This window comes from Labeo rohita, chromosome 12 (assembly GCF_022985175.1).
Source record: "Labeo rohita strain BAU-BD-2019 chromosome 12, IGBB_LRoh.1.0, whole genome shotgun sequence".
NCBI lineage: Eukaryota > Metazoa > Chordata > Actinopteri > Cypriniformes > Cyprinidae > Labeo > Labeo rohita.
The window spans coordinates 30,422,015-30,448,358 of record NC_066880.1 but is presented as its reverse complement, the minus strand read 5'-3'; the positions used below and the strand labels follow the sequence as shown (position 1 = coordinate 30,448,358).

General features: G+C 30.4%; 1 protein-coding gene across 1 annotated transcript in view; it reads right to left on the bottom strand.

The window, feature by feature from the left end:
* Positions 1 to 483: 483 nt before the first annotated feature.
* antxr1c (ANTXR cell adhesion molecule 1c) overlaps positions 484 to 26,344 on the bottom strand; it is a 34,903-nt gene continuing 9,042 nt past the window's right edge. Inside the window, exons 4-18 of the mRNA XM_051124730.1 lie at positions 26,261 to 26,342; positions 26,143 to 26,173; positions 23,898 to 23,971; positions 23,734 to 23,802; positions 23,438 to 23,518; positions 22,945 to 23,005; positions 21,520 to 21,618; positions 21,372 to 21,441; positions 18,145 to 18,223; positions 15,106 to 15,201; positions 14,816 to 14,854; positions 12,144 to 12,242; positions 9,588 to 9,752; positions 9,421 to 9,501; positions 484 to 3,933 (exon numbers count right to left, since the gene is read on the bottom strand). Of these exons, the coding sequence (XP_050980687.1) occupies positions 3,685 to 3,933; positions 9,421 to 9,501; positions 9,588 to 9,752; positions 12,144 to 12,242; positions 14,816 to 14,854; positions 15,106 to 15,201; positions 18,145 to 18,223; positions 21,372 to 21,441; positions 21,520 to 21,618; positions 22,945 to 23,005; positions 23,438 to 23,518; positions 23,734 to 23,802; positions 23,898 to 23,971; positions 26,143 to 26,173; positions 26,261 to 26,342 (1,375 nt within the window). The 3' untranslated portion in view covers positions 484 to 3,684. The remainder of the gene's footprint in view (positions 3,934 to 9,420; positions 9,502 to 9,587; positions 9,753 to 12,143; positions 12,243 to 14,815; positions 14,855 to 15,105; positions 15,202 to 18,144; positions 18,224 to 21,371; positions 21,442 to 21,519; positions 21,619 to 22,944; positions 23,006 to 23,437; positions 23,519 to 23,733; positions 23,803 to 23,897; positions 23,972 to 26,142; positions 26,174 to 26,260; positions 26,343 to 26,344) is intronic.

The following is a 26,344-nucleotide window of genomic DNA, read 5'->3' as shown; positions in this document are numbered from 1 at the left end:
ATATTAGGATTTATTTGTAATATGATGAAGTAAACCTGGAGGACGGTGACAGTTAAAGGGTTAAACAGATACCTTCAATATATTCTAAAATGTAAACAAGGTATTCATTTTATTTTACTTCATATTATGAGCTACAAATCCTTGTTCTTCCATCATATTGTGCATTTACCTCTTAACTCACATTTAATTTCCTATGGATTATTGTCAAGATATGAGAACAAGACTTGTCCAGTCTTTGCTGGGAAACCAAAAGATTTAATGGACTATGAATCTGCTGTGAGGGTCAGTGAGAGGTGAAAAGCTTTATGTACATTTGCTCTACATGCATTGTCTTGCATTACATTTGCATGAAAAGTTTAGCATAACAAAAGTCATGCTAAATAAAAACTAATGTCCAAAGGCCACAAAAGCAGCTTTAGATGCTTAACTTTAGTTACACGTCTACTGACACGCAGGCGTAGAAATAACCAGAAAACGCAGTAAAAGCTTGAAAGTTGACCTTTATTAATACTGTGAAAAAAGTAAACTTTATGAGCCCTTTCAATAGATGCATCAGTATTGTTGTTAATACACTTACTACATCGTAACACAATATAATTGTGATTTATAATTCTGGTATCAATGTTTTTTTGTGGAAAAGTACAGATCACAATGTTTGAAATGATTGCCACAAGCAAATAAAACAACACAAATCCAAACAAAAGCAAAAACCTATAGCATCAGACTGCAGCTGTCCACATCAACGGCTTTGGTTTGGTCCACGATCATTTTAATACTGGGTGAAATGAGTTTTTGCTTGTTCACAGCGGAGCACTATTTCACTTTCATGACAGAATGGGGAGAATGGAAAAAAAAATCATGCACCAATCGTTTTATTTAACGGAACAAAAGTATAAACAGTGCTACTGTATCATACTTGAAAAAGAATAAAAAACAAAAAAACACACACACAGAAGGCACTGGCTGTTATCTGAGGCTAAGTGATTTTTTTATTTTACTATTTTTTGGTTTCATGCACAGTGTCCTGTTCGTAACAGAGGACACCTTGTCATATTCAAGTACCTTCCTTTAGGCGTGGGGATAATAAATTAAATGCTGTGAACTGCCCTGCAGTTGCAATATGTTTGATGATGAAACGCAAAGAAACAAGATGAATATCAACATACGTACAGTACAGCTGCGGAATACAGAAAACATGACGAGAACTGACCTGACTTTGCATTTAGAGGTTCAACCTTGACAATAAACAAACCTGATCTCACCAAAACCCATCAACAACATGCCTGGATCTTAAGAAAACAGACCTAAGAATTATTTCACGTAGAGAAAAAGAAATCTATCTTTTGGACATTAAGCATTTAGGACACTCCCTTATTCTCATTACCGTACTGCAAGAAAAAAACAACAACATTATTTTAATGTTATAATGATCATTTTTTGAATTAAAAAAAAAAAAAAAAAATTCTATTTAGTATTTATATATCATGGTAATATTTGCTGTACTTCTCTTAATATACGCAGATACAAATATTGTATTATATAATTATGGAAGCTTGTTTCTGCCACAAGATAAATAAAACAGGTACATGCAACTTTCAATCTCACAATTCTGTCTAGTCTGAATAGCAAAGTATAAAGTCAGAATTGTGAGATATAAACTTGTGAGATATGAAGTTGGAATTGTGAGACTGCAATTCTAAGAAGAAAAAACAGCATTGTAAGAGAAAAAGTCACAAATAATTTTTAATATGTAAAAAAAAATCCTGAAAATCTAAAAAAAATCTGAGAAAAAAGTGAGATGTAAACTTGGAATTCCACTATTCGCAATTAAATTTTTTTCTGAATTTTGAGATAAAAATTTGCAATTACCTTTTTTTATTTTTAATTTAGAGTCCCGAAAAAAATTGCATTCATACTTCTCAAATTTATTATAGAGAAAATATAGTTCCAGATAAAATTCCATATCATATTGTCTCACAAGTGTTGGAAAAAAGTCCAATATAAAAAAAAAAAAAAAAAAAAAAAAAAAGCAAGAAAATTGTTATTTTTAATTCAGTGTAAAAAAAAAAACGCATTCATATTTTTTACATTTATTATAGAAAAAATATAGTTCCGGATATAATTCCAGATCATATTGTCTTAGAAGTGTTGGAAAAAAGTCTAATATAAACTAATTTAAAAAAAAAGAAAGAAAACTGTTATTGTTTTTAAAAAGTGTAAAAAAAAATGGCATTCATATTTCTCAAATGTATAATAGAGAAAATATAGTTTCAGACGAAATTTCAAATCATATTGTCCTACAAATGTTGGATAAAAGTCAATATAAACTAAAACAAAAATAAATATAAACATAAAATAAAATAAAAAAAGAAAGAAGGAAAATTGTTATTTTTAATTCAGTGTCAAAAAATTTTTGCATTCATATATAGAGAAAATATAGTTCTGGATATAATTCCAGATCATACTGTCTCACAAGCATTGGATAAAAGTCCAATATAAACTAAAAAAAATATAAAATAATACTTGAATTGAATCATAACCTTGAATCATTACGGAACATTGCTAATAAAATATCATAATAATACAAGTTTGAAAAGCGTGTGAGATAATTTCTCAATGGTAATATTGATAGTAAAAAATAACAATAAAAAAAAATAACAGTAATTACAAAAAACTAATCTTGATGCAAAACGGTAATGAGAATTTGGCTTAAGTGTGTTCAACTGACATCGAAACAATGTCAAAATGCATTAAAAGCTTTCTTTCTTTCTTTTTCTGTTGAATTTGGTGTGATCTAGACATGTTTTCATGACATTCACCCACACTGTAAAAAGTGGTAACCTGCAAATGTTACCGAAAAGAGAGAAAGGTGACCAGATTCGATCCTATAAGAAAGTATGTAGGTGAATTCAGTGATGCTAAATGCTATTTTGTGATTCAAACAATGAATTAAAATGTTTAGGTTACCATTTTTTCAGTGCAAGATCCGGAAAACAAAACCAAAACCTTCGAGAATCTGTCAGAATTCCAGCAAGCGTGTGATCGGAGACGAACCCTGCTGTACCTAAACGAAGGAACTTGTGACATACTACGACGTTAATCTACAGTAAAAGAACCGGCCCAACCCTGCCTTTACACATTCATCACTTGCATCATCTCACACGTTGACATGCGCTGATTTTCCCCTCGTACAGGATCAGAGACTCACCTGAGAAAACCTGCAACTCACCACCGTAAAACCTGTGACTCGACACCGCATACGCTAATCAAAACACTCCAGAGGCACTAACAGTATAACATAGCATCTAATACTGGTTACTTGGGACATTTTGGCATGATATCAGAAGCTCGTAGGATTCATATGTGCTTTACAACATTTGTACATGAACGGGAATCATTCGTCCGGCCTCGAGAAATTAAAAACAAAACAAAAAAGAAGAACTAAAAAGCTAAAACCGCTCTCTCTGGATCTGCCTGCGGAAAACTCAGTAGTTGAATTTTTGTCACGACAGTTGTTTCTCTTTTTGCTTTTCTTACATTTTTTTTTGCTGTCCAGCAACAAACGACACACCACATCCTAATGGAAGCTGACCGATAAATAGCGCGTGCGTTTTTTGGCGAGAGGAGCGTTTGGTTTGGCCGACGTACGGGTGAACGGCGCCGAGGGGAGGCTGGGCGTTCCTCTCACGGTCTGGGCGGGGCGCGCGCCGGAGGGGGACAGGGCGGTCCGGGCGGGACGCGGGCGGGCGGGGGTCCCGGCGGAGGCTGGGGCAGCGGGGGTCCCCTCGGAGGCGGGCTGTTCGGAGGCGAGCTGACGGGGCTGGGGACGGCCTGGTAGTCCGGCGGAGGCGGAGGCGGTGAGCTCTGGGCTCGCGGAGGAGCTTTGGCCGCCGCCGCCTCCTCTTTCACTCGCTGGAAGTTGATGCATCGACCCTGAGGAGAGAAACAGAAGCGTGTCACATCGCTGAGCTCATCTGCGCTGCCGAAGGCGGCCGCTTGCCAATACGCAAGAATTAGTTTGTCCTATTTTCCAGAATTTGACGCCCAAATCCGAGCCGTTTCTTTCTTTAGCTCTCGACTGCGCTCCTCACACACACACACACACACACGCGCGCAGGAGATCTCACAAACTGGCTGAAGCTCTGTGAAAACCACAGATGAAATCACCCACAATTGTAAATTATGCATCATGGAAAGACTCTGAAAGGCCTCCATAACCCCAAACCCTCCTAAAAAAAAAAACGTCTGGACACCTTTAGTTAAAACTAAAACTAAAACTAAAACTATGACATTTTTTTTTTTACTTTACATAAATGAAACGTTAACTGAAATAAATCAAACATGAATTTTATATTTATATAAAAAAATGTAAATATATATACACTATATAAAACAACTAAAACTGAAAGAAAAATGAATAAAAACAATATGAACATATAAATATAAATAAAACGAGTACTAAAAATGACAAAACAATTTTACTTTTTACTAAAACTTTAACTTCTAAATTAAAATGAAAAAAAAAAAACACAAAAAAATTAAAAATAAACTAATTTATGTCCAACTAAAACAACTAAAACTGAAATAAAAATTAATAAAAACAATATGAATATATAAATATAAATAAAACGAGTACTAAAAATGACAAAACAATTTTACTTTTTACTAAAACTTTAACTTTTAAATCAATATGAAAAAAAAAAAATTAAAAATAAACTGATTTATGTGCTAAAACAACTAAAACTGAAGCTGAAATAAAAATTAATAAAAACAATATGAATATATATAAATATAAATAAATCAACTACTACAAATGACAAAACAATTTTACTTTTTACTAAAACTTTAACTTCTAAATTAAAATGAAAAAAAAAAAAAAAATTAAAAATAAACTAATTTATGTCCAACTAAAACAACTAAAACTGAAATAAAAATTAATAAAAACAATATGAATATAAATCAAATAAATGTAAAAAAATGTAATAATAAAAATTTAACTTTTAAATTAAAATGAAAACAGAAATAAAAAATAAATTAAAAATAAACTGATTTATGTCCTAAAACAACTAAAACTAAAATAAAAATTAATAAAAACAATAAACATATACATAAATAAAACAACTACTAAATAAAAAAAAAACAAACAAATTTACTAAAATTGTACCTTTTAAAGTAAAATGAAAACAAATAAATGAAAAATGAAAACTGATTTAAAATGTTAAAACTATATAATAGTATCTCATACTGACTGATACTAAATATATATTTTATGTTTATATATACACATGCAAATATCTATAATGAATGTAAATAAATTCAGTCTTTTACTCTCAGAAACAAAATAATATTTAATTTAATATTAATGTTTGCTTAATAAATATACCTAGTCTTAAATTGCAAAAAATGATGTACGTCTTAACATATTTAATATATAAATACTGAAAGGTAACATTGAATTATTTGTTTATTTTTATTTTATCTAATAAATATTCCTGCTCTTATTGTGCATAATTTACAATGGAATATGAAATATATATTTCGGTGATTTTCAAAAATCCACCAAAATATACATTTTCTTTTCATATGTAATAAATATAATAATTAAAATCAAAACTATTTACTTAATAAATATGTCTGGTCATACTGTGCACAACTCATTTTTCCTTCATAATGTCAAATACATTATTATTTTATTATAATTAGATTACTGTTATTAAATTTATTTTGTATATATTTTTATAAATATTCATCTATTATTCACACAAATATATACTTAATTTTTTCCATATGTAATAAAATAAATATAATAACAGAAATCAAAGATAAAATTAAATATTATTAATCATTATTATTATTTATTATTACATAATAAATATTCCTGGTCATATAGTGTGTGGTAAATTTTAATTTTATAATGTGACAAGTACTATTATATTTATTATATTACATATAAAATTGAAATCAAACACAAAATCAAAACTACTTTATATTTATTTTTTTATTAATAAATATTTTTGGTCTTATTACTTATTATATATATATAAAATGTTATTTTAAAATGTACTATAATGTATTGAAATCAAAACTATTCAGATTTACTTTATTAATATTCCTGGCTTTACTGTGCATGATTCATTTGTGTATGTTATTCCAAAGAAATGTTTTTCCCCTTTTCTTTCCTTTAATGTGACGTCATCAGACTCTTATTTTCCCCATCCAAACATCCTGAAGGATGAACTTCAGCTCAACGTTCTGCTTCACTTTAGGAGAAAAATGAGTTGTGAATGCTGTTTCATGTCAAATCACAGTTAAAGCCACATCACGACGAGTGCTTTGAGGGGTGTTTGTTGAGGAAAGTGACCTCCTGACACATCAGCGGTTCTAGCTGGGGTCTGAAGGAAATCTCAAGACGTGTGGCATCTGTTTGTTGTGTCAAACTCCACCAGAGCCGCGGAGGAGGGGGCGAACGCAAACTGAAATCTTTGACGTCAGAGCTCGCGGGACAGACGGAGGAAAGCTGATCGCTGTGCATTATGGGACACAGAGACATGAGGAAGTGAGCTTAACCAGAGCACAAATGAGAAAAACAGGCTGAGGACAGATAATGATACGCTATACAAGACATATATGCACACGCATACTCGCAAACCGACCGGCAGAAACAACATTAAACCCTGGACGAAGTGCCGCTTTCCACTCCGAACACGCAAGGAAATGCCAGAACCTGAGAGGAAAGTACAGAAAGCCTGAAAGTGACAGGAATTTGCTTGTTTAAGAAAGAAAAAGTGCATTACGTGAGAGAGCTGCATTTGTACGAGCATCGTCTTGACCTTGTTTTCAACTTCTTTCACAGCAGAAGCACTGCTGGATGTGTTTTAACGTCCTTTTAATGCTATTTTACACTGTTAATGTTTATTTTCTTTCATGTAACAAAATGTTTTTATGGTTTTAGTTAGGAATAATAACCCTGTTTACTATATTACTGTTTTTAATGACTTTTTGATCTAATAAATTCAGTCTTGGTGAGCATTTATGACTTAAAAATCAAAACAAAACATAATTATTCTATTAATTCGGCTAGAAACTGATGACATTTATTTTTTCTTCTACAGCGGAAGCACCAAAGCATACATTTTGTTCTCTTAATATAGTTTTAGTTTTAGCTATTTTACATTTTCTGCGTATTTGGGTTATTTGAGTATCATTATGATAAGATTCTAGTATTTTTTTTTAACATTTAGAATTTTTATTTTTGTATTTTCTGCCTAGTTTTCATTTTAAAGTCATTTTGTTTTAATTAATTTTGCTGTGGGTTTTGTAATGTTTATTAGCTTTTTTTTTTTTTTTTTTTTTTTAGTATGTCTTTATAGTTCATGTAAATCTTTATTTCAGTGTAAGTTTTAGTTATTTTATGTCATCAAGTTGAAATAAAATACCTAAAATAAAATTAAATAAAATTAAATATAAATTCTAATAAAAGTATTTTTTGTATTATATTATATTATTTATATTATAGGAGGTTTTATTTATTTATTTTGTTCAATTTTAAGATTTAGATTTTACTGTTGTATTTTCTGCTTAATTTTTAATTTTATAGTTTTACTAATTTTGTTGTTTGTCATAAAAAAAATATATATATATATTCTTTGGCAACTAGCTGAAAAAGCTTTTATTTTATATTATATTATATTATATTATGTTATATTATATTATATTATATTATATTATATTATATTATATTATGTATGCAGGAGTTTTTTTTGTTTTGTTTTTTAAATTATGTTTATTTTTGTTTAATTTTAATTTTTTAATGTTATTACAGAATCGTTGTCATACTGCAGTCTTTTTGTAATAGTTTGAAGTAGATTTAAGATTTTATTGTTGTATTTTGTGCTTTAGTTTAATTTTTAATTCAATTTTTTATTTTAAAAGTTTTTGTAATTTTTTTGTTTGTCATTAAAAAAAAAAAAAAAAAAAATATATATATATATATATACACACACACACACGCATGTATATTTAAATAATGTCTATATAGTTTTTGTAATTTTTTATTTCAGTTTTAGTTTTAGTTATTTTAGTAAATCTAGTTAAACTAAATGAAAATAGGAAATGTTGATTTGGCAAATAGCTGAAAAAGTTTTTTTTATTATATTGTATTATATTATATTATATTATTATGTATGCAGGAGGTTTTATTTATTTTTTATTTTGTTTTAAAAATTACGATTTATTTTTGTTTAATTTTAATTATTTTTATGTTATTTCAGAATTCGTGTTATTTTAGATTTCATTGTTGTATTTTGTGCTTTATTTTAAATTTTAATTTGATTTATATATATATATATATAATATTATTATAAATTATTAAATTTTAATTTTTCCAAAGTTTTGTGTCAGAAACTTGCCAGTGTATATATAATTAATTAATTAACACTAATAATATTTATCTAGTATAACCTGACTGATTACTTTTCTAATGATTTTTCTTTCAGTAACCACACTTTATTACGATAGTTTTAGATTTTCTTGTACAAGTAAAGTTTAGATTTTCTCGTAAAATCATCGCCATGACCTTGTTTTCAACTTACAGCAACGCTGCGAGTTCTTTCTTTCACAGCAGAAGCACTGCAGGATAAATTTTATGTCCTCTTAATGCAATTTTAGACAGGAAATGATGCCCGTTTCATTTGTTTTCCATACTCAGAATGAAAGCGAGAGAGAGAAAAGAGTCAGTCTGGGCATTTTTCAGGGCTCTCGTCACAAACCACAGAGCAGCGCAGAGGCCCTGCGTTACAGGACGACGAGCCCAAAACCAATCCAGAGAAACTTTGCGTCATGCAACCTTTCGCTCGAGGCTATTAAAACCAGCCGGGTCGAAAACTAGACCAGAACCATTGTATGCATTGACTACGAGCGGCTTAACTAGACACACTTCCTTACTTGATAAATTTGGCAGCGGCTAAACATGGAATTTTAATTAAAAAGGTTTTCCTTGCACAAATATTGAAGAGTTTAACAAGCACCTGGAGATAATTCATCACGAAGCATTTGTGCAAAACTCTAAATCAGATCCGATAACCTGCGATCCATGTGGCCGCTCTACATATGTAAGAGTCGCAGACTATCAGTCTGGAAAGCGTCTGCATTTGCGTTTTATTTCATTTTTATGGCTACTGATTTGACACAGGTGGCTCAACGTGCCTATGAAGTTTCTTGGCACCCGTCGGCCTCAGAAAGGTAAGGAAACGTCTGGCCGAGGCGAAGAGGAATGAGTCAAAAAATCCACAGGCCGTGGATTTACGAGGTTCAACCGTCTTGTAAGCTTTGGGTCAGACTGTTTGTTGTTGGTGGCGTTTGTTTGACATCATGCTTTGGATGAAAGATAACGCCAAGACTCTTTGATCATCAGATACTCACATGATCTCCCGGTTGCGGCCTCATAAGCGAAACTTGATCGTATCCACGTCGGAAAAGAGCCAGGATCGCGTCGAGTTTACCCTGAAAAGAAGATAAGAACGCTTACGACGTGCTTTGAACACCAGCAGTTTGGATAAACAGTAATGACAGTGACAAAGCTTCTTTACCCTAATGGGAGAATACCACTTCCTGTCCTGAGCTGGCTTTCTGTCTGGTTTTTTGGGCTTGGGTTCAAAGGGTTCAAACTCTTGCTCGGGCATCTTTATGACAGCGTTTTTGGGTTTTTCCAGCTTGGCTCCCTCCTCTGTAGAGCCCTTCCCTCCCCAACGAACCTGGACCACGGGCAAAAACAGCAGATCGTATCTTTAGAAACCTGTTACTGATCTACAGCAAATGCAAAAAGCATGTTTTTCAGTGATCGCTTTCCTTCTGAGATGTTTTGATATTTCACTTCTAGGAGCCTTCTGACTGAAATTTTGGTTTTTTTTTTTTTTAATGTACCTTTTAAATATTGAAACAATTTTTTATGCTCACTGAGGTAGCATTTATTTGATCAAAATTACAGTAAAAATTGTGAAATATTATTACAATTTAAATAGCAGGTTTCTGAGTGAATATCTTTTAAAATGTGTTTTATTTCTGTGGTCAAAGCTGAATATTCAGCATCATTACTCTTTGATATTTTACTTCTAGCAACTTAATATATATATACACACTACCGTTCAAAAGTTTGGGGTCAGTAAGACTTGTAATAGTCTTTAAAGAAGTCTCTTATGCTCATCAAGGCTGCATTTATTTGATTAAAAATATAGAAAAAAAACAGTAATATTGCAAAATGTTTTTACAATATAAAATAATGTTTTTTATTTTAACATACTTTAAAATAGAATTTATTCCTGTGATGAAAAGCTGAATTTTTATCAGCTGTTACTCCAGTCTTAAGTGTCACATGATCCTTCAGAAATCATTCTAATATGCGGATTTATTATTAGAATGATCAATGTTGGATAATATCAACCTGTGATTTTTTTTTTTTTTCAGGATTCTTTCATGAATAACAAGTTTAAAAAGTACAGTGTTTATTCAAAATATAAATATTTTGTAACAACGTAAACTATTTATTATTAACTTTTAATAAACTTTTAATTATTAACTTAATACATCCTTGGTGAATAAAAGTATTAATTTCTTAAAAAAAAAAAAACAATAAAAATGTACTGACCCCAAACTTTTGAACGGTAGTGTATATATATATATTCTTTTTTTTAATTATACACACTACGAGTTTGGAATAATTACAATTCAAAATATTTTTTAAATAAATGTTTTCTTACATTTTTGCTCATCAAGGCTGCATTTATTTGATCAAAAATACAGTAAAAACAGTAAAATATTATTACAATTTAAGTAGCTTAAGTAGTTTTCTGAGTGAATATCTGTTAAAATGTATTTTATTTCTGAGATCAAAACTGAATTTTTAGCATCATTACTTTTTGATATTTTATTTTTAACTTAAAATGGCTTTGGTATTATAAATTAATCTAAAATCTGGTTGTGTGTGTGTGTATTTTTTTTTTTTTTTAATGTAACAATTTTAAATATTGAAATGTTTTTTTATGCTCACTGAGGCAGTAAAAACTGTAAAAAATTGTGAAATATTATTACAATTTAAATAGCTGTTTTCTGTGTGAATATCTGTTAAAATGTATTTTATTTCTGTGATCAAAGCTGAATTTTCAGCATCATTACTTCTAACAACTTAATATATAAATATATATATTCTTTCTCTTTATTATACAAATTACCAGTTTGGAAAAATTACAATTTTAAATATTTTTAAAATAATGTTTTCTTATATTTTTGCTCACTGAGGCTGCATTTATTTGATTACAAATACAGTAAAAAAGTAAAAATTGTGAAATATTATTACAATTTAAATAGCTGTTTTCTGAGTGAATATCTTTTAAAATGTATTTTATTTCTATGATCAAAACTGAATTTTTCAGCATCATTACTCCTTGATATTTTATTTAAAGTGGCTTTGTTATTATAAATTCAACTGAAATCTGGTTGCATATATATATATATATACAACCAGTATATGTTATATATACAATATACAGAATATGTTATTAAAATTTCAAACAGCTGTTTTCTCTGTGAATATCTGGTACAATGTAATTGATTGCTGTGATGCGCAGCTGAATTTTCAGCATCATTACTCCAGTCTTCAGTGTCACATGATCCTTCACAAATCATTCTAATATGCTGTTTTTGTGGAAATTTCCATTCAAAAGTTTGGAGTTAATATTAGAACGATTTCTGCAGACTGGAGTAATGATGCTGAAAATTCAGCTTTGATGACAGAAATAAATGCCATTTTAACAGATATTCACATAGAAAACAGCTAGTTTAAATTGTAATAATATTTCACATTTTTTGCTGTAGTTTTGGCTACAGCCTTGGTGAGCAGAATTGACTTCTTTCAAAAAAAAGTTAAAAAGAAACAAACAAAAAACTTAAGTATTCCCGTAGTGTGTGTATAATTACTTGATAATTAATATTAATAATATTTATCTGATATAATCAATATAAAACAGTTATTCTTTCACTAGCTACAGTTTATTTAGTGAAGTTCATGGAGTGTTAAGAATGTGTTTTTTCAGTAGTAATCACATGACACATTTTTCTTCGATTACAGCTCTTCTTTTGAGGAATCCCACCTCCATTCGTTTGATTCCTCCCACTCCTCGACCGCCATAATACGACGCGTCCACCGTGGGCCATTTCTTCTTTGGCATTCCGTCTTCATCATCTGACTCCTGAAGACGAAAAACACGTTGCATAATCTGAAGAAGCACGAGAGGTACAAAACATCTGCTCTCAGGAGGAAACTGCTGGCACTCCCTTGACATGTTGATGTTGTTACTCAAAGTCTTCTGATGGTTTTCATTAAAGGCTCTTTATGAATCTCACACTAAAGTAATTTGGTTCCCTAGAACTCTTCTGCTGTGACTTAGATGCTGACATGGGATTTGCTACTGAATACAGATGAAGAGACCAATTTACATCCACTTTTTCAAGCTGCTCATTATTTATAGTTAAACTACAGTCACACTTATTAAGAGTTAATAACTAAAAGAACATGGGTGATCTTGTTTTTTCCCCTTATGTCCTTACCTTCCTAAAATAATAGGCAGCTATCTGTTTATATAAAATAAAACAATGATTACAAATGTGCTAAATGTGTATATTGTAAATTTACTTTCTGTGGTGGAAACAGACTTTTGAAAACAGCATTATTTTTATCACATGACCAAATAATATTTAAATATTATTTAAAAATTGCATGGAATTTTTTCCACAAATTGTAAAAGAGTGTAAAATGAATGAATATTACATGACAAAATAATGTTTAAATATTTAAAAATTACATTCAAATTCAAGTTGTGCAAAATGAATCAAAATTCCATGACAAAATGTTTAAATAATATTTAAAAACTAGATAAAAATGTTTGTCAAGGCAAACTTTAGGTTGGCTTGAGAAAGCCTAGCCTGAAAGTTTAAAGCTGCTGTAAAAGCTTGAAGTTTTAAACTTTATATAGATTAGATGATTTGTATGTTGCTAGCATGATTAGCATGTAGTTAGCATGTTGCTTGCATGTTTCTAGCATGATTAGCATGTCACTAGCATGTTGCTAGCCTGTTTATAGCACGACTAACATGTCACTAGCATGATTAGCATGTTAATAACATGTTGCTAGCATGTGTTAATATGATTAACAAGTTACTAACATGATTAGCATGATATTAGCATGTTGCTAGCTTGTTTCTAGCATGATTAGCATGTTAATAACATGTTGTTATCATGTTTTTAGCATGATTAACAAGTTACTAGCATGATTAGCATGTTAATAACATGTTGCTTGCTTATTTCTAGCATGACAAACATGTTACTAACATGATTAGCATGCTGCTAGCATGTTTCTAGCATGATTAACATGTTACTAACATGTTGCTAGCTTGTTTCTAGCATGATAAACATGTCACTAGCATGATTAGCATGTTATTAGCATGTTGCTTGCTTATTTCTAGCATGATAAACATGTCACTAGCATGATTAGCATGTTAATAACATGTTGCTTGCTTATTTCTAGCATGATAAACATGTTACTAACATGATTAGCATGCTGCTAGCATGTTTCTAGCATGATTAACATGTTACTAACATGTTGCTAGCTTGTTTCTAGCATGATAAACATGTCACTAGCATGATTAGCATGTTATTAGCATGTTGCTTGCTTATTTCTAGCATGATAAACGTTACTAACATGATTAGCATGCTGCTAGCATGTTTCTAGCATGATTAACATGTTACTGGCATGTTGCTAGCTTGTTTCTAGCATGATAAACATGTCACTAGCATGATTAGCATGTTAATAACATGTTGCTAGCATGTTTTTAGCATGATTAACAAGTTACTAGCATGATTAGCATGTTATTAGCATGTTGCTAGCTTGTTTCTAACATGATTAGCATGTTGCTAGCATGTTTCTTGCATGATTAGCAAGTTACTAGCATGTTTATAGTCGGTTTCTAGCATGATTACCATGTTGCTAGCTTGTTTCTAGCATGATTAACATGTTACTAGCATTATTAGCACGATGCTAACATGTTTCTAGGATGATTACCATGATATTACCATGTTGCTAGCATGTTTCTAGCATGATTAGCAAGTTACTAGAATGTTTATAGTCTGGTTCTAGCATGATTACCATGTTGCTAGCTTGTTTTTAGCATGATTAGCAAGTTACTAGCATTTTTAGCATGATTTACATGTTACTAGCATGAGTAGCATGTTGCTAGCATGTTTCTGGCATGACTAGTAAGTTACTAGCTTGTTTCTAGCATGATTAGCATGTTACTAGCATGTTGCTAGCATGTTTTTAACATGTTTACCAAGTTACTAGCATGATAAGCATGTGACAAGCATGTTGCTAGCTTGTTTCTAGCATGATGAACATGTTGCTAGCATGTTTTGGCATGACTAGCAAGTTACTAGCATGTTTCTAGTCTGTTTCTAGCATGTTGTTAACATGTTTTAGCAGGACTAACTAGTTACTAACATGTTTTTGTCCCCCACAAAATATAAAAGAGTGTAAAATGAATGAATATTACATGACGAAATAATGTTTAAATATTTAAAAATTACATTTAAATTCAAATAGTGGAAAACAAATCAAAACGACATGTTTTGTTTTGTAAATTAATTCTCAATACTATTATATATCTATACACACATTTCACCCAGAGCCTTCACCAGCTCTACTAGAAACCCATAAATATTTATCAAAGCCTCCATTTGTGTGTAGTATGAGATGGAGCGGTGACTCACGGGCTCTGGAGGTGGAGGAGGTGGAGGTTCCTTGATCACCTGTGAAAAGATGTTGTGTGAAACAGTCACGTGACCACAGACACAAGTCACATCATACACACAATATAGAAGAGCATGTCAAATCGTGACCTCGCTTCAGATAAATCCACCAATTTTCCAGCTTAAATCACTCAAATTCAGTCTTCACCGCAAATCCATAGCGCTCGGCTCTCAGATTATAAGAGCGCTGGAAGACGTGCCGTGAGAAGCTACGAAGGCTGATATTAAGGCTAAATGAGGCGATGACTTACTACAGTGCAGCAAAGCGGCCAGAACCACCACATGAACAACAGAGCCAACAGCAGGAACAGCACCAGCAGCGTGATCAGGAGGATCGTCCCGTCAAACTACAGAAAACAGACAAACGATGAACCGGAACAATTATGATAATTCACAAACAAATAAGTCATGCCAGATTGTTAATATCCTCATTCTGTCAATAAAATGAGGTATTAACTAATATTAACAAATTACTTTTCAACAATGAAGATAAGGTTAAAAATATGAATAATGACTAATAACTAAATGATTAAATTCATTTAATTAAAATGATAAATGTTATTTATTTAATATACTGTTTTTTTTAAAGTTAAATGTTTATAAATATTACAAAAAATGTGCATTATTAAACAATTACATGTCATTTTTGTCTGTAAATATGTAAAACAGTGTAAATGACATTAGACAAAGACATGCCAAAATAATGTTTAAATATTTTCAAAAAATGCTTTTTTGATCAATAAAATATAAAATGGTCTAAAATCAATGAATGACAATGACATAATGTTAAATATTAAAAACAAATTATGCCATTTTTGTAAATGAAACTTAAAATGCCGTAAAATGAACAAATATGGCATGACATAATTATGATTATATTTAATAAATTAATATTTAAATATTATAAAAAATGTAATTTGTCAGTAAATGATTACATCACAAATAAAATGTTTAAATACTATTAAATGAAATGTTATTTTTTACAGTAAAATATAAAATAGTAAAAAAATAACAAAATAATGTTTAAATATTATAAAAAATGTCATTTGCATCAGAAAAATGTAAAATTGTGTAAATTTTATGAATATGGCAAGGTAACAATGTTTAAATATTATTTTACAACTTGGTATTTTTTTACAGTAAAATGTAAAATGAACGAATATGACCTCACAAAATAATATAAATATAAAAAATGCATGTCATTTTTGTCAGTACAATGTAAAATGATGTAAAATGAATGAACGTGTCTTGACAAAATGTTTAAATATTATTAAAATTTTACATGTCAGTTTTGTCTGTAAAATGTAGAACGACGTTTTGCAACCTTAAGTTTACAGGACATTTTCACCAAAAGTCAAGCTATGACTAACAAAAACTGTTCAAAAGTATGTCATGGGAAAAGAAGGGGAAGAGCTGAGTGCATTTGTGAAATATTTGGAGAAGAAACGCTTCATAAAAAGTGATTGTGTGGTTGTGGGCCTGAAGCCTCAGCGCAGCGAGAATCAGAGACGGCATCGTTCGGGGGGTTTGTCTGCGGTTTGGCCCTTGATGTGTGTGTGTTTTTGGGGGGGAACGGGCTTTGTGAAGACAAAATGATGATAGGGGACGACCTGAACGTGAGGAGATGACAATCCAAAGAAAATAAGGGTTTACGAGCTAAAGACCACCCGTAAACTAACCAATCATTCATAATGTAGCATAATTACAATCATATATAACTGCTACAACAATTATGGGAACTACAGTCATATAAAGGTGAAATAAAGGCTTTAAAAAACAGTTTTAAATTGTGGTCGGAAGAGAGGATTGAAAGAATTGTTTATTCCGATTATCATTATTATTAGATTAAACTACAATTTAATAAACTTTGTTTTTGTATAATATTTAAACATTATTTTGTCATGTATATTAATTTATTTATACCATTTAAAATTTTCTCACAACAATTATTTGTAATGTTTTTATAATATGCACACATTTTGTATGGCATTTTACTGGCAAACATTTTATATTTTGTAATATTTAGTATTTTGTATGTAATATTTTTTATAATAATTAAACATTAATTTTTGAATAATTTTAAAATAATATGTAAACATAATTTTGTCATGTCATATTTATTAATTTTTACTGTAAAAAATGTAATGCATATTTAATTTTACTTAAGATTTAAAAATATAATAATATTTTTTTGTAATCTTTAAGCATTATTTTGTTATGTGATTCAGTAATTTACACCATTTTACATTTTACTAAACAAAAAAATCATGTAGTTTTGTCAGGTCATATTCTTTCATCTGACACCATTTTACTGACAAAAATGACTTTTTAAAAATAATATTTAAACGTTATTTTATCATGTATATTAATTCATTTATACCATTTTAAATTTTCTCACAACAATTATTTGTAATGGTTTTATAATATGTAAACATTTTCTATGGCATTTTACATTTTACTGAGAAAATGTAATATTTTTTAATATTTAGTATTTTGCATGCAATATTTTTATAATAATTAAACATTACCTCAATTATGCATTTTACACAATTTTTAAAATAATATGTAAACATAATTTTGTCATGTCATATTTATTAATTTTTACTGTGAAATATTTAATGCATATTTTATAATAATAATATATATTTTTAGTAATCTTTAAGCGTTATTTTGTTATGTGATTCAGTAATTTACACCATTTTACATTGTACTAATTACATTTTACTGTAGTTTTGTCAGGTCATATTCTTTCATTTGACACTATTTTACTGACCAAAAATTTTAAAAATAATATTTACATGTTATTTTGCCATGTAAAATGCATTATTTTATACCATTTTACATTTTACTGCTAAAAATTTCTGACAAAATTTGTCAAGTTATATTAATTAATTTACAACATTTTACAAAAATTACAAAAATTATAATATTTAAAATAATATTTAAACACATTTTATTATGTCATGTTTGTTAGTTTTACATAATTTTCTAAAATAGTAACTAACAACTACATGTTTTTTTTTTTTTACAAAATGCAAAATGGTGTAAATTACTGAATGACAAAATATTTCTTAAATATTACTACAAAAAATGACGTTGTTTTTGTCAGTAAACTTTCAATGAATGAATATGGTACAACAAAATAATGTTTGAATATTATTTTCACAGTGAATTTTGTTACATGACAAAATATTTAAATGTTATTAAGAAAGCGCATCTCATTTTTCAAGGTGTAAAATTACCGATCAAATGTCAGAATGACGTGATGTCGTGTTTGCAGTCAGACTTACACACTCGGTCGTGGTGATGTGAACGGAGCTGGTGATGAAGGACAGACCCTCGTTCATGCTGACTTGCAGGTACACCACCCTGAAGCGCAAAAGCCAAAAACATACATTTTCATACCCATATTTGTCACTTTGAAAGCCAGCAAATCCTGTGACGCTGCACAGCCGGGGCCATAAAAGCAGAAAACAGGGCCGGCGGGATTTAGACAGACACGAGACGTGTGTGCCAAAAACAACCCGCTACATTTCTGTTACATTTCTTACACAAAGATGTGTCTGCAGATCTGTAGTTCTGTGAAAAAATGCCTTGCAGACCATAATTGGCAGCCTCACAGAGCTCTGCAGGGTGCTGGTTAAGTTTTGTTGTAGTCAGCTGTCTACTGTCTCAAACATTCGATAAAAACAGCTTCGCAAATGTTCGGCATTCCCGCCGAGGTTTGTCTCCCGGCACACAGAGGCCAAGTCTGCGTTTTTGACAGATAACACCATTTTCTCTGATGGAGAGCATCCACTGCAGATTAGCTGCACATTCCTCTGTGCAAAACAATGTTGAACAGCCACACAATCACTACTGAGAGGAACAGTAAAGTTTAGGAATGGTTCTTTCACACTGTTCATTTACACATTCACACCAAACACTGACATCAAATGGACTCAGACGGGACCAAAAGCTCTAGTGTGAAAGTCTCGCTGTGTGACAAATGATCTTTTTAACAAGTAAAGCCATCTGTAAAATCACAGTGACGTAAGAGAAATGGCACGCAAGTGAGGAGTGACGGACGGAAGACAAGATGAAGGCGAAAGAGAAGAGAAACAGACTGGTGATATATGTGGCGTGTGAAATATGTGAAGAGATCAGAAATAAAAATAAAATAAATAAAACGTTTCAGTTGGAGCAAAAAAGGCTTCTAAATGCAGATCAGAAGAATTGTTTATTCTGATTTTTATTAAAAACATTAAACTACCAATTAACACCAAGGTAAAAAGTGATAAGTTGACTTAACTTAAAAAAAAATTGAGAAATGCTGTTACCTTAAAATTATTAAGTATATAATAATAATAATAATAAAAAATAAGTTCAGTTAACTTATTTTTTTAATTATTATTTACTTAATTGTTTTAATTTAAGTCAACTTATCACTTTTAGAGTGTAACTAAAACTAAACCTTATTATGTGTAACTTATATTAAAATATATTATTAAACATATTTCAGCATTTCTAAATTTAAATTTAGTTTCCCTTGAAGTACTAAAACTAAAAAATAAATAAAAAACTATAACTAAAAATAAAATTAAAACAAAATATAAAATCAAAAACTAATAAAACCTCAGTGATACTAAAATGACACTAACACACAATATATTGATATTGCATATCAGCAAATATGAGAATTTATCAGCAATCAATTTTCAATATTGTATTGAAAAATAAAAAGCATAATATACATTGGTGAACAAAAAGTTTACTTTGGAATTATTTTAACCCAGAAGTGGCTAGTATATTTCACAAATAATTACAAAGGAATGGCACACAAAACACTAAAATAAATGTGAAATTTGAAGTAGACTAAAATACTATTTTCTTGTCCAATTTACTAGAGTACATCTTTTAGTGACAGTTTTACAAATGGTGTAAAATTAATAAATAAGACACAATGAAATGATGTTTAAAAATTAAATGAGGTTTAAATTTGATTAATTATTACCTTAAATATAAAATTTTATATCTGTAAATGTGAAATGGTGCAAATTAATGCATATAACTTGACAAAATAATGTTTGTCTATTATACAAAATCACAATTTTTCACAGTAAAATGTGAAATGGCATAAATTAATGATTACTTGACAAAATAATGTTTAAATATTATTTTAAAAAACTGTCAGAAAAATGGTGCAAAATAAATGAATGTGACAAAAATATCACACTCTTTACAGTCCATCTTTTTATTTTTGTTTTATTTACAATTTCAAAAAGACATATTTTTAATATATTCGATCATCAAATGTGATTTAACAATTCTGATTATTTATTTACTTATTTTTGCCACCATCTAATACTAATTTAAAGGTAATATTTAACAATTTTTAGCATTTTTTGACACACATTTCAATTTTGTATATTGTAATTTTATTATATTTATTTATATAATTTTATTATATAAAATAAAATGTAAAAAAGTTTATTATTATATATTATATGCATTTTTATATAAAATATTTTATTATTATTATTTTTTATAGTTTTGTTTTTAAATCATAAATTTTAAATATACATCCGTTAATCGACATCAATCACTGCCCACAAACTCAAAGAACTAAAGAAGAACTAACATTGTTAGTTAATCAGAAAACATAAACACCTTAGTAAGAAAGTGATACATTTAAAATACATTTATTTTCTACTAAGTATAGCTCAAATCTGATATAAAATTTACTGATATAAAAATGATACCAAAGTTTTAATTAAACTTTATTCAGAGTACTACTTGTGCACAACGCACATTTCTTAATATTAAGTCTAAAATGTGTTTTAATGTCACTACTGATGAGGATTGTATGATCTTTAAATCATATCTGTCTTTAAATGCAAAATATTTAGTGTATCAAAAGTATACTTGCAGTAGCTCCACTTCAGCACAATCAAATGTACTTAAGTATATCTTTAGTTCACTACTTTCGCACAATTAAAGTGCATTAAGCACAAAATTAGTTGTTCCAATTTAGCAGACTTTAAATATACCACTTTAGTATACTAAAAGTACAATTGCAGGGTATTTTTGTTAAGTATATAAGATGTAAATGTTTTTGTAGTATACTTAGCATGAAATAAATGTATTTTAAATACGGTTCTGAAGCGAATGTGCTGTATCAGCGCTGAATGGAAAGCAGAAGCGGAGGAGAAAATATGGATCATCTGGGGTTTATGGGAGCAGTAAAGGGCTAGAATGAAATAATGGATGAGGAACAAAGAGAAAGAAAGAGTGGGTGTGAGGAACAATGATTTCTGAGGAACTATCTGCTCTTAAAGGCTCCTCCGAGTGTCTGACATCACTCAAAGCTTCGCTTCTCTGGATTCGACAGGAAAAACAAGGCCACGAACGTCTGGAAATCGACAGCATGACCTCACAGCTGAAACAGCGAGCGGCACAGGAAGTGGAATGCGACCTTTGACAGGGATCATAAACACTCCTAATGCGTGGCAGACCCGTCCGTCAGACGCACACTTACTTTCCAACTTCATCGATAACAGGCGCGGGGCACAGCAAGAACGTGTCTTCCACGCTTGCAGGCTTCTCGTCTGCGGACGAAGAATGAAGCGCTCAATTAACCAGTTAAAATGAATCTTTTCAAACTTGTCTGAAGGAAAAAGACCCACTGAGCGTCACTGTGTCGTTGATTTTGAAGCTGCACAGGACCTGGTCGATGTTTCTGGCGTGTCGAAATCCGTTCCCTCTCACCACCACTTGAAATGACTCTGAAACACAGATTCCAACAGTCGACGCTCAAAAATAGTGATAAATCCCCTTCTAAGAATGTCATTTCCTTTCGTAAATATCAACTGTATTTTTAGCAGATGGGGCAATGTCTCATCAGAGCTCCAGGAATGCTGGGTAATATCAAACCACAATGATATAAGTGTCCTCTTGTGTAAATGCGTCTCACAGACCGTCATGTTCAACACCGGAATTTTCCTACAATTATTTTATGTTAACTTGCTTATATCTATTTCAGTAATTGTACATCTGATGACATATAAATGTGTGCAGTGTTCATGTCTGAATGGAGTCTAGTCTAAGGGTGACTTACTGGAAATGGAAATTAAACAAATCATCAAGTATTTCAGACTCAATCAGTTAAATTCTCATTGATTTACAATATACCATAAACGTTTTACATGAATTTACACAAAGAATTACATGTTAATTTTTTTTTTTTTAGCGAATAACTGAATGTGAAATGATCACAGCTATTAGCCAATAAAAGCAAGAGATTTATTATTGCTTAATTATTACTATTAGTCATTTCATTTAAAAACTTATATATATAATTCAGTTATAATATTATAATATAAAAGTTTAATGACAGCTGTTATATAAATAATTAATTATATTAATAATTTTTAATTAATATTAAAAAATGATATACATATATATATAATGAAAATAAAATAATATATATATATATATATATATAATGAAGTTATAATATATAAAATTATAATGATTGTTATATAAATCTGTTATAAAGCTGTTATATAAATAAAGTAAATAATAATAAAAAATTATAAATATAAATAAAAAAATAAGTTATAATGTTATATAAATTTATAATTACAGCTGTTATATAAATAAAGTAAATTAAATATATATATATATATATATAATTAAGTTATAATGTTATATAAAATTATGACAGCTGTTATATAAAGTAAATAATAATTAAAAAAAATTATATATATATAAATGAAGTTCTAATGTTATATAAAAAATATAATGACAGCTGTTATATAAATAATTAAATAACAATAAAATATTATATATATATAAAATTAAGTTATAATGCTATATAAAATTATAACTACAGTTGTTATATAAAGTAAATAAAAACAAAAATGTGTTTATATATATATATATATATATAAATAAAAATATAATGTAAGTTATATTAAAATATATATATATATATGTTATAATGTTATAATTACAGCTGTTATATAAATAATGAAAGTAAATAATAACAAAACATATATATATATATAATATTTGTTATTTATTTATTTATTATTTTGATATTATCATACCTCCTGCACATACGCTGGACGGCTCTGCTGCCAAGATCTCGATGCATGATTTTTTGATGATCTAAAACAAAAATATATCAGATAATAAATACATTTTTTTAATTCAAATTTGAAGCAATTATTTACTCATACATTGCTAGTAAATTTTACAAACAAATACAGAGAAATGGCAAGTAATACACTGATTTAAACATATAATTCTTATGTATAACGACTACTTGGAAAAAAAAAATTACAACAATCTTCAAAAAAACAAACAAACAAAAAAAGTTACATTTTTTTTAAATAATATTTAATTTACTCATCAGTCATTATTCAAGCTAAAGTGTGTGATTTCTATGATCAGCTCCGGCCTATGATGGTTTTTGTAAATGCAGCCCTAAGCAATACTTTGAAACGGCACACAACAAAACTTTTCAGGTCAATCAGTTTACTGAATATTAATTGGAAATGATAAGGTATAACAGCTGCAGTAGCCGAATGTTCAGTTTACCGAGTCAATCATTCCTCTCAGCGCCTGGAATCCTCCCAAGACCGGAAATACGTGCTTACTGGTGTCCGCTATGGTAGCCAGCTAGAACAGGACAAACCGATGTTTATTTACAGCTCATGTAAGCGTCGACTGGTCGATCTGATCTGTTTCCTCCATATAAAGTGCACTGTTTATATTGAATTACATTCTCTGCTAAGAGCATACTTGAGGAAGAGTCTCCAGCATTGTTTGTTAGTACTTCTAGATGCTTTAATGCAAGTTCAAGACAAAGGAGAATTTAAAAAGGACATCATTACCTGTGTTTCATTAAAGTCCTTAACGCCGACACAATACACGATCGCGCCGAGTGTTCGAGCTCGTGCCGCCTGATGAGACATCATGCGTTCGTAATTAAAAAACTGTACGCTTTTGGATTTCTAAACGTTTGCTGACTGAATTCTGAATGCAACAAGCCCGTTACCTCCTGCTGAGCCGCGATCAGCTGATGTTCCTGAAGCTCACCGTCCGTCAGTGCGATTATGACACTTGCAGTTCCTACAAAGAGGAGTGAAGATTCTCACGTAAGAACAGACTGTAACACAGTTTAATGGATTCAACATTAAACTGACCTGAGCTGAATAATGATTCTGTCTTTCTAGAGCTGCATTAGGTTGGCTTGAAAAAGTCAACTTACTGTTATCCTACTTCTTCTGAGACTAAAAAATGTTTCTCCTCCCAGAACTTTTAAGCTACAACCTCCAAACTCTGCCCAGACCTTCAGACTGGTCTGACTCGGGTTGCTAGATCTTTTCTAACTGATCTGGCTTATGGTTTTTGTAAACCAGACTATCAAAACCACCAAAAATCCTATAGACTTTCATTGAGGGGGTGAAAACTTTTGTACAATAGTCTTATGTTGTATTTAAACTGTTCATTGCTATAGCAAAGACTAACAGCTCAGCAAAACCAGTCTAAGCTTTGGCTGGTCTCCCAGGCTGGTTTTAAAGTGGTTTAAAGTGGTTTTGGCCATTTTTAGCTGGTCAAGCTGCGAGACCTGTTAAAAGACCAACCATGCTTAAACCAGCTATTTTCATCTTAAACAAGCTAAGACTAGACAACCAGCCTAGGCTGGTTTTAGCTGGTTTTTAGGTGGTTTTTAGCTGAATTAACTGGTTTTAGCTGGTTTAAACAGGCTAGCAACATGCTAGTAACGAGCTAATCATGTTAACAATATGTTAGTAATAGGCTAATCATGCTAACAACATGCTAATAACATGCTAATCATACCAGAAACAGGTTAGCAACATGCTAGTAACTACCTAATCATGGTAGAAACATACAACCAACATGCTAGTAACATGTTAATCATGTTAGCAACATGCTAATAACATGCCAATTATACTAGAAACAGGCTAGCAAACATGCTAGTAACTAGCTAATAATGTTAACTATGCTCGTAACTTGCTAATCATGCTAGCAACATGCTAATAACATGCTAATCCACTAGAAACAGGCTAGCAACATGCTAGTAACTAGCTAATCATGTTAACAATATGCTAGTAACATGCTAATTATGCAAACAACATGCTAGTAACTAGCTAATCATGTTAAAAATATGCTAGTAACTAGCTAATCATGCTAACAACATGCTAGTAACTAGCTAATCATGTTAACAATATGCTAGTAACTAGCTAATCATGCAAACAACATGCTAGTAACTAGCTAATCATGTTAACAATATGCTAGTAACTAGCTAATCATGTTAACAATATGCTAGTAACTAGCTAATCATGCTAGCAACATGCTAGTAACATGTTAATCATGCTAACAACATGCTAGTCACTAGCTAATCATGTTAACAATATGCTAGTAACTAGCTAATCATGCTAGCAACATGCTAGTAACTAGCTAATCATGCAAACAACATGCTAGTAACTAGCTAATCATGCTAACAATATGCTAGTAACTAGCTAATCATGCTAGCAACATGCTAGTAACATGCCAATCAAGCAAACAACATGCTAGTAACTAACTAATCATGTTAACAATATGCTAGTAACTTGCTAATCATGCTAGCAACATGCTAGTAACATGGTAATCATGCAAACAACATGCTAATAACATGATAATGATACTAGAAAGATGTTAGCAATATGTTCGTAACTAGCTAATCATGTTGGCAACATGCTAGTAACTTGCTAATCATGCTAGCAACATGCTAGTAACTAGCTAATCATGTTAACAATATGCTAGTAACTTGCTAATCATGCTAGCAACATGCTAATAACATGCTAATCCTACTAGAAACAGGTTAGCAAAATGTTATTAACTAGCTAATCATGTTAGAAACATGCTAGTAACTTGCTAATCATGCTAGCAACATGTTAGTAACTAGCTAATCATGCTAGAAACAGGCTAGCAACCACCACAAGTACCCTAGTAACCACATAGCAATAACTTAGCAACCATCCCAGGTACCCTAGTAACACCCTAGCAACCACCTTGAGCAACTTTCAAACTTTAATCTTTAAAACTATTTTAATTACTTAAACTACTTCAAACTGAAAACCTTCAAACGTCAAGCTTTTAATACTTTTCAAGTCAATTTAAAGTTTGTTGAATCTTTACTCTCTAGTTCTGTTATGTTCCTGTTTATTACTGTGAAGCTGCTTTAAAACAGTCTGTAATGATTCAGCTGACTTGACTAGTCATTGACGTAAACCTACCAAAGTTTTCCTGGTGTATTTGCTCATTTGCCTGTGAATAAAGATGCAACAATACTGTTAAAAAGTCATTAAAACAAGTACGTTTGAATACTAAACAACTTTAATTTGAACATTTTACCTTTTCTAGTCCAAGATGCATAAACGTATCTCCACCCGGGATCTCTCGTCTTAGAGCATTAAGGCCTTTTCTTATGGTTTCCCT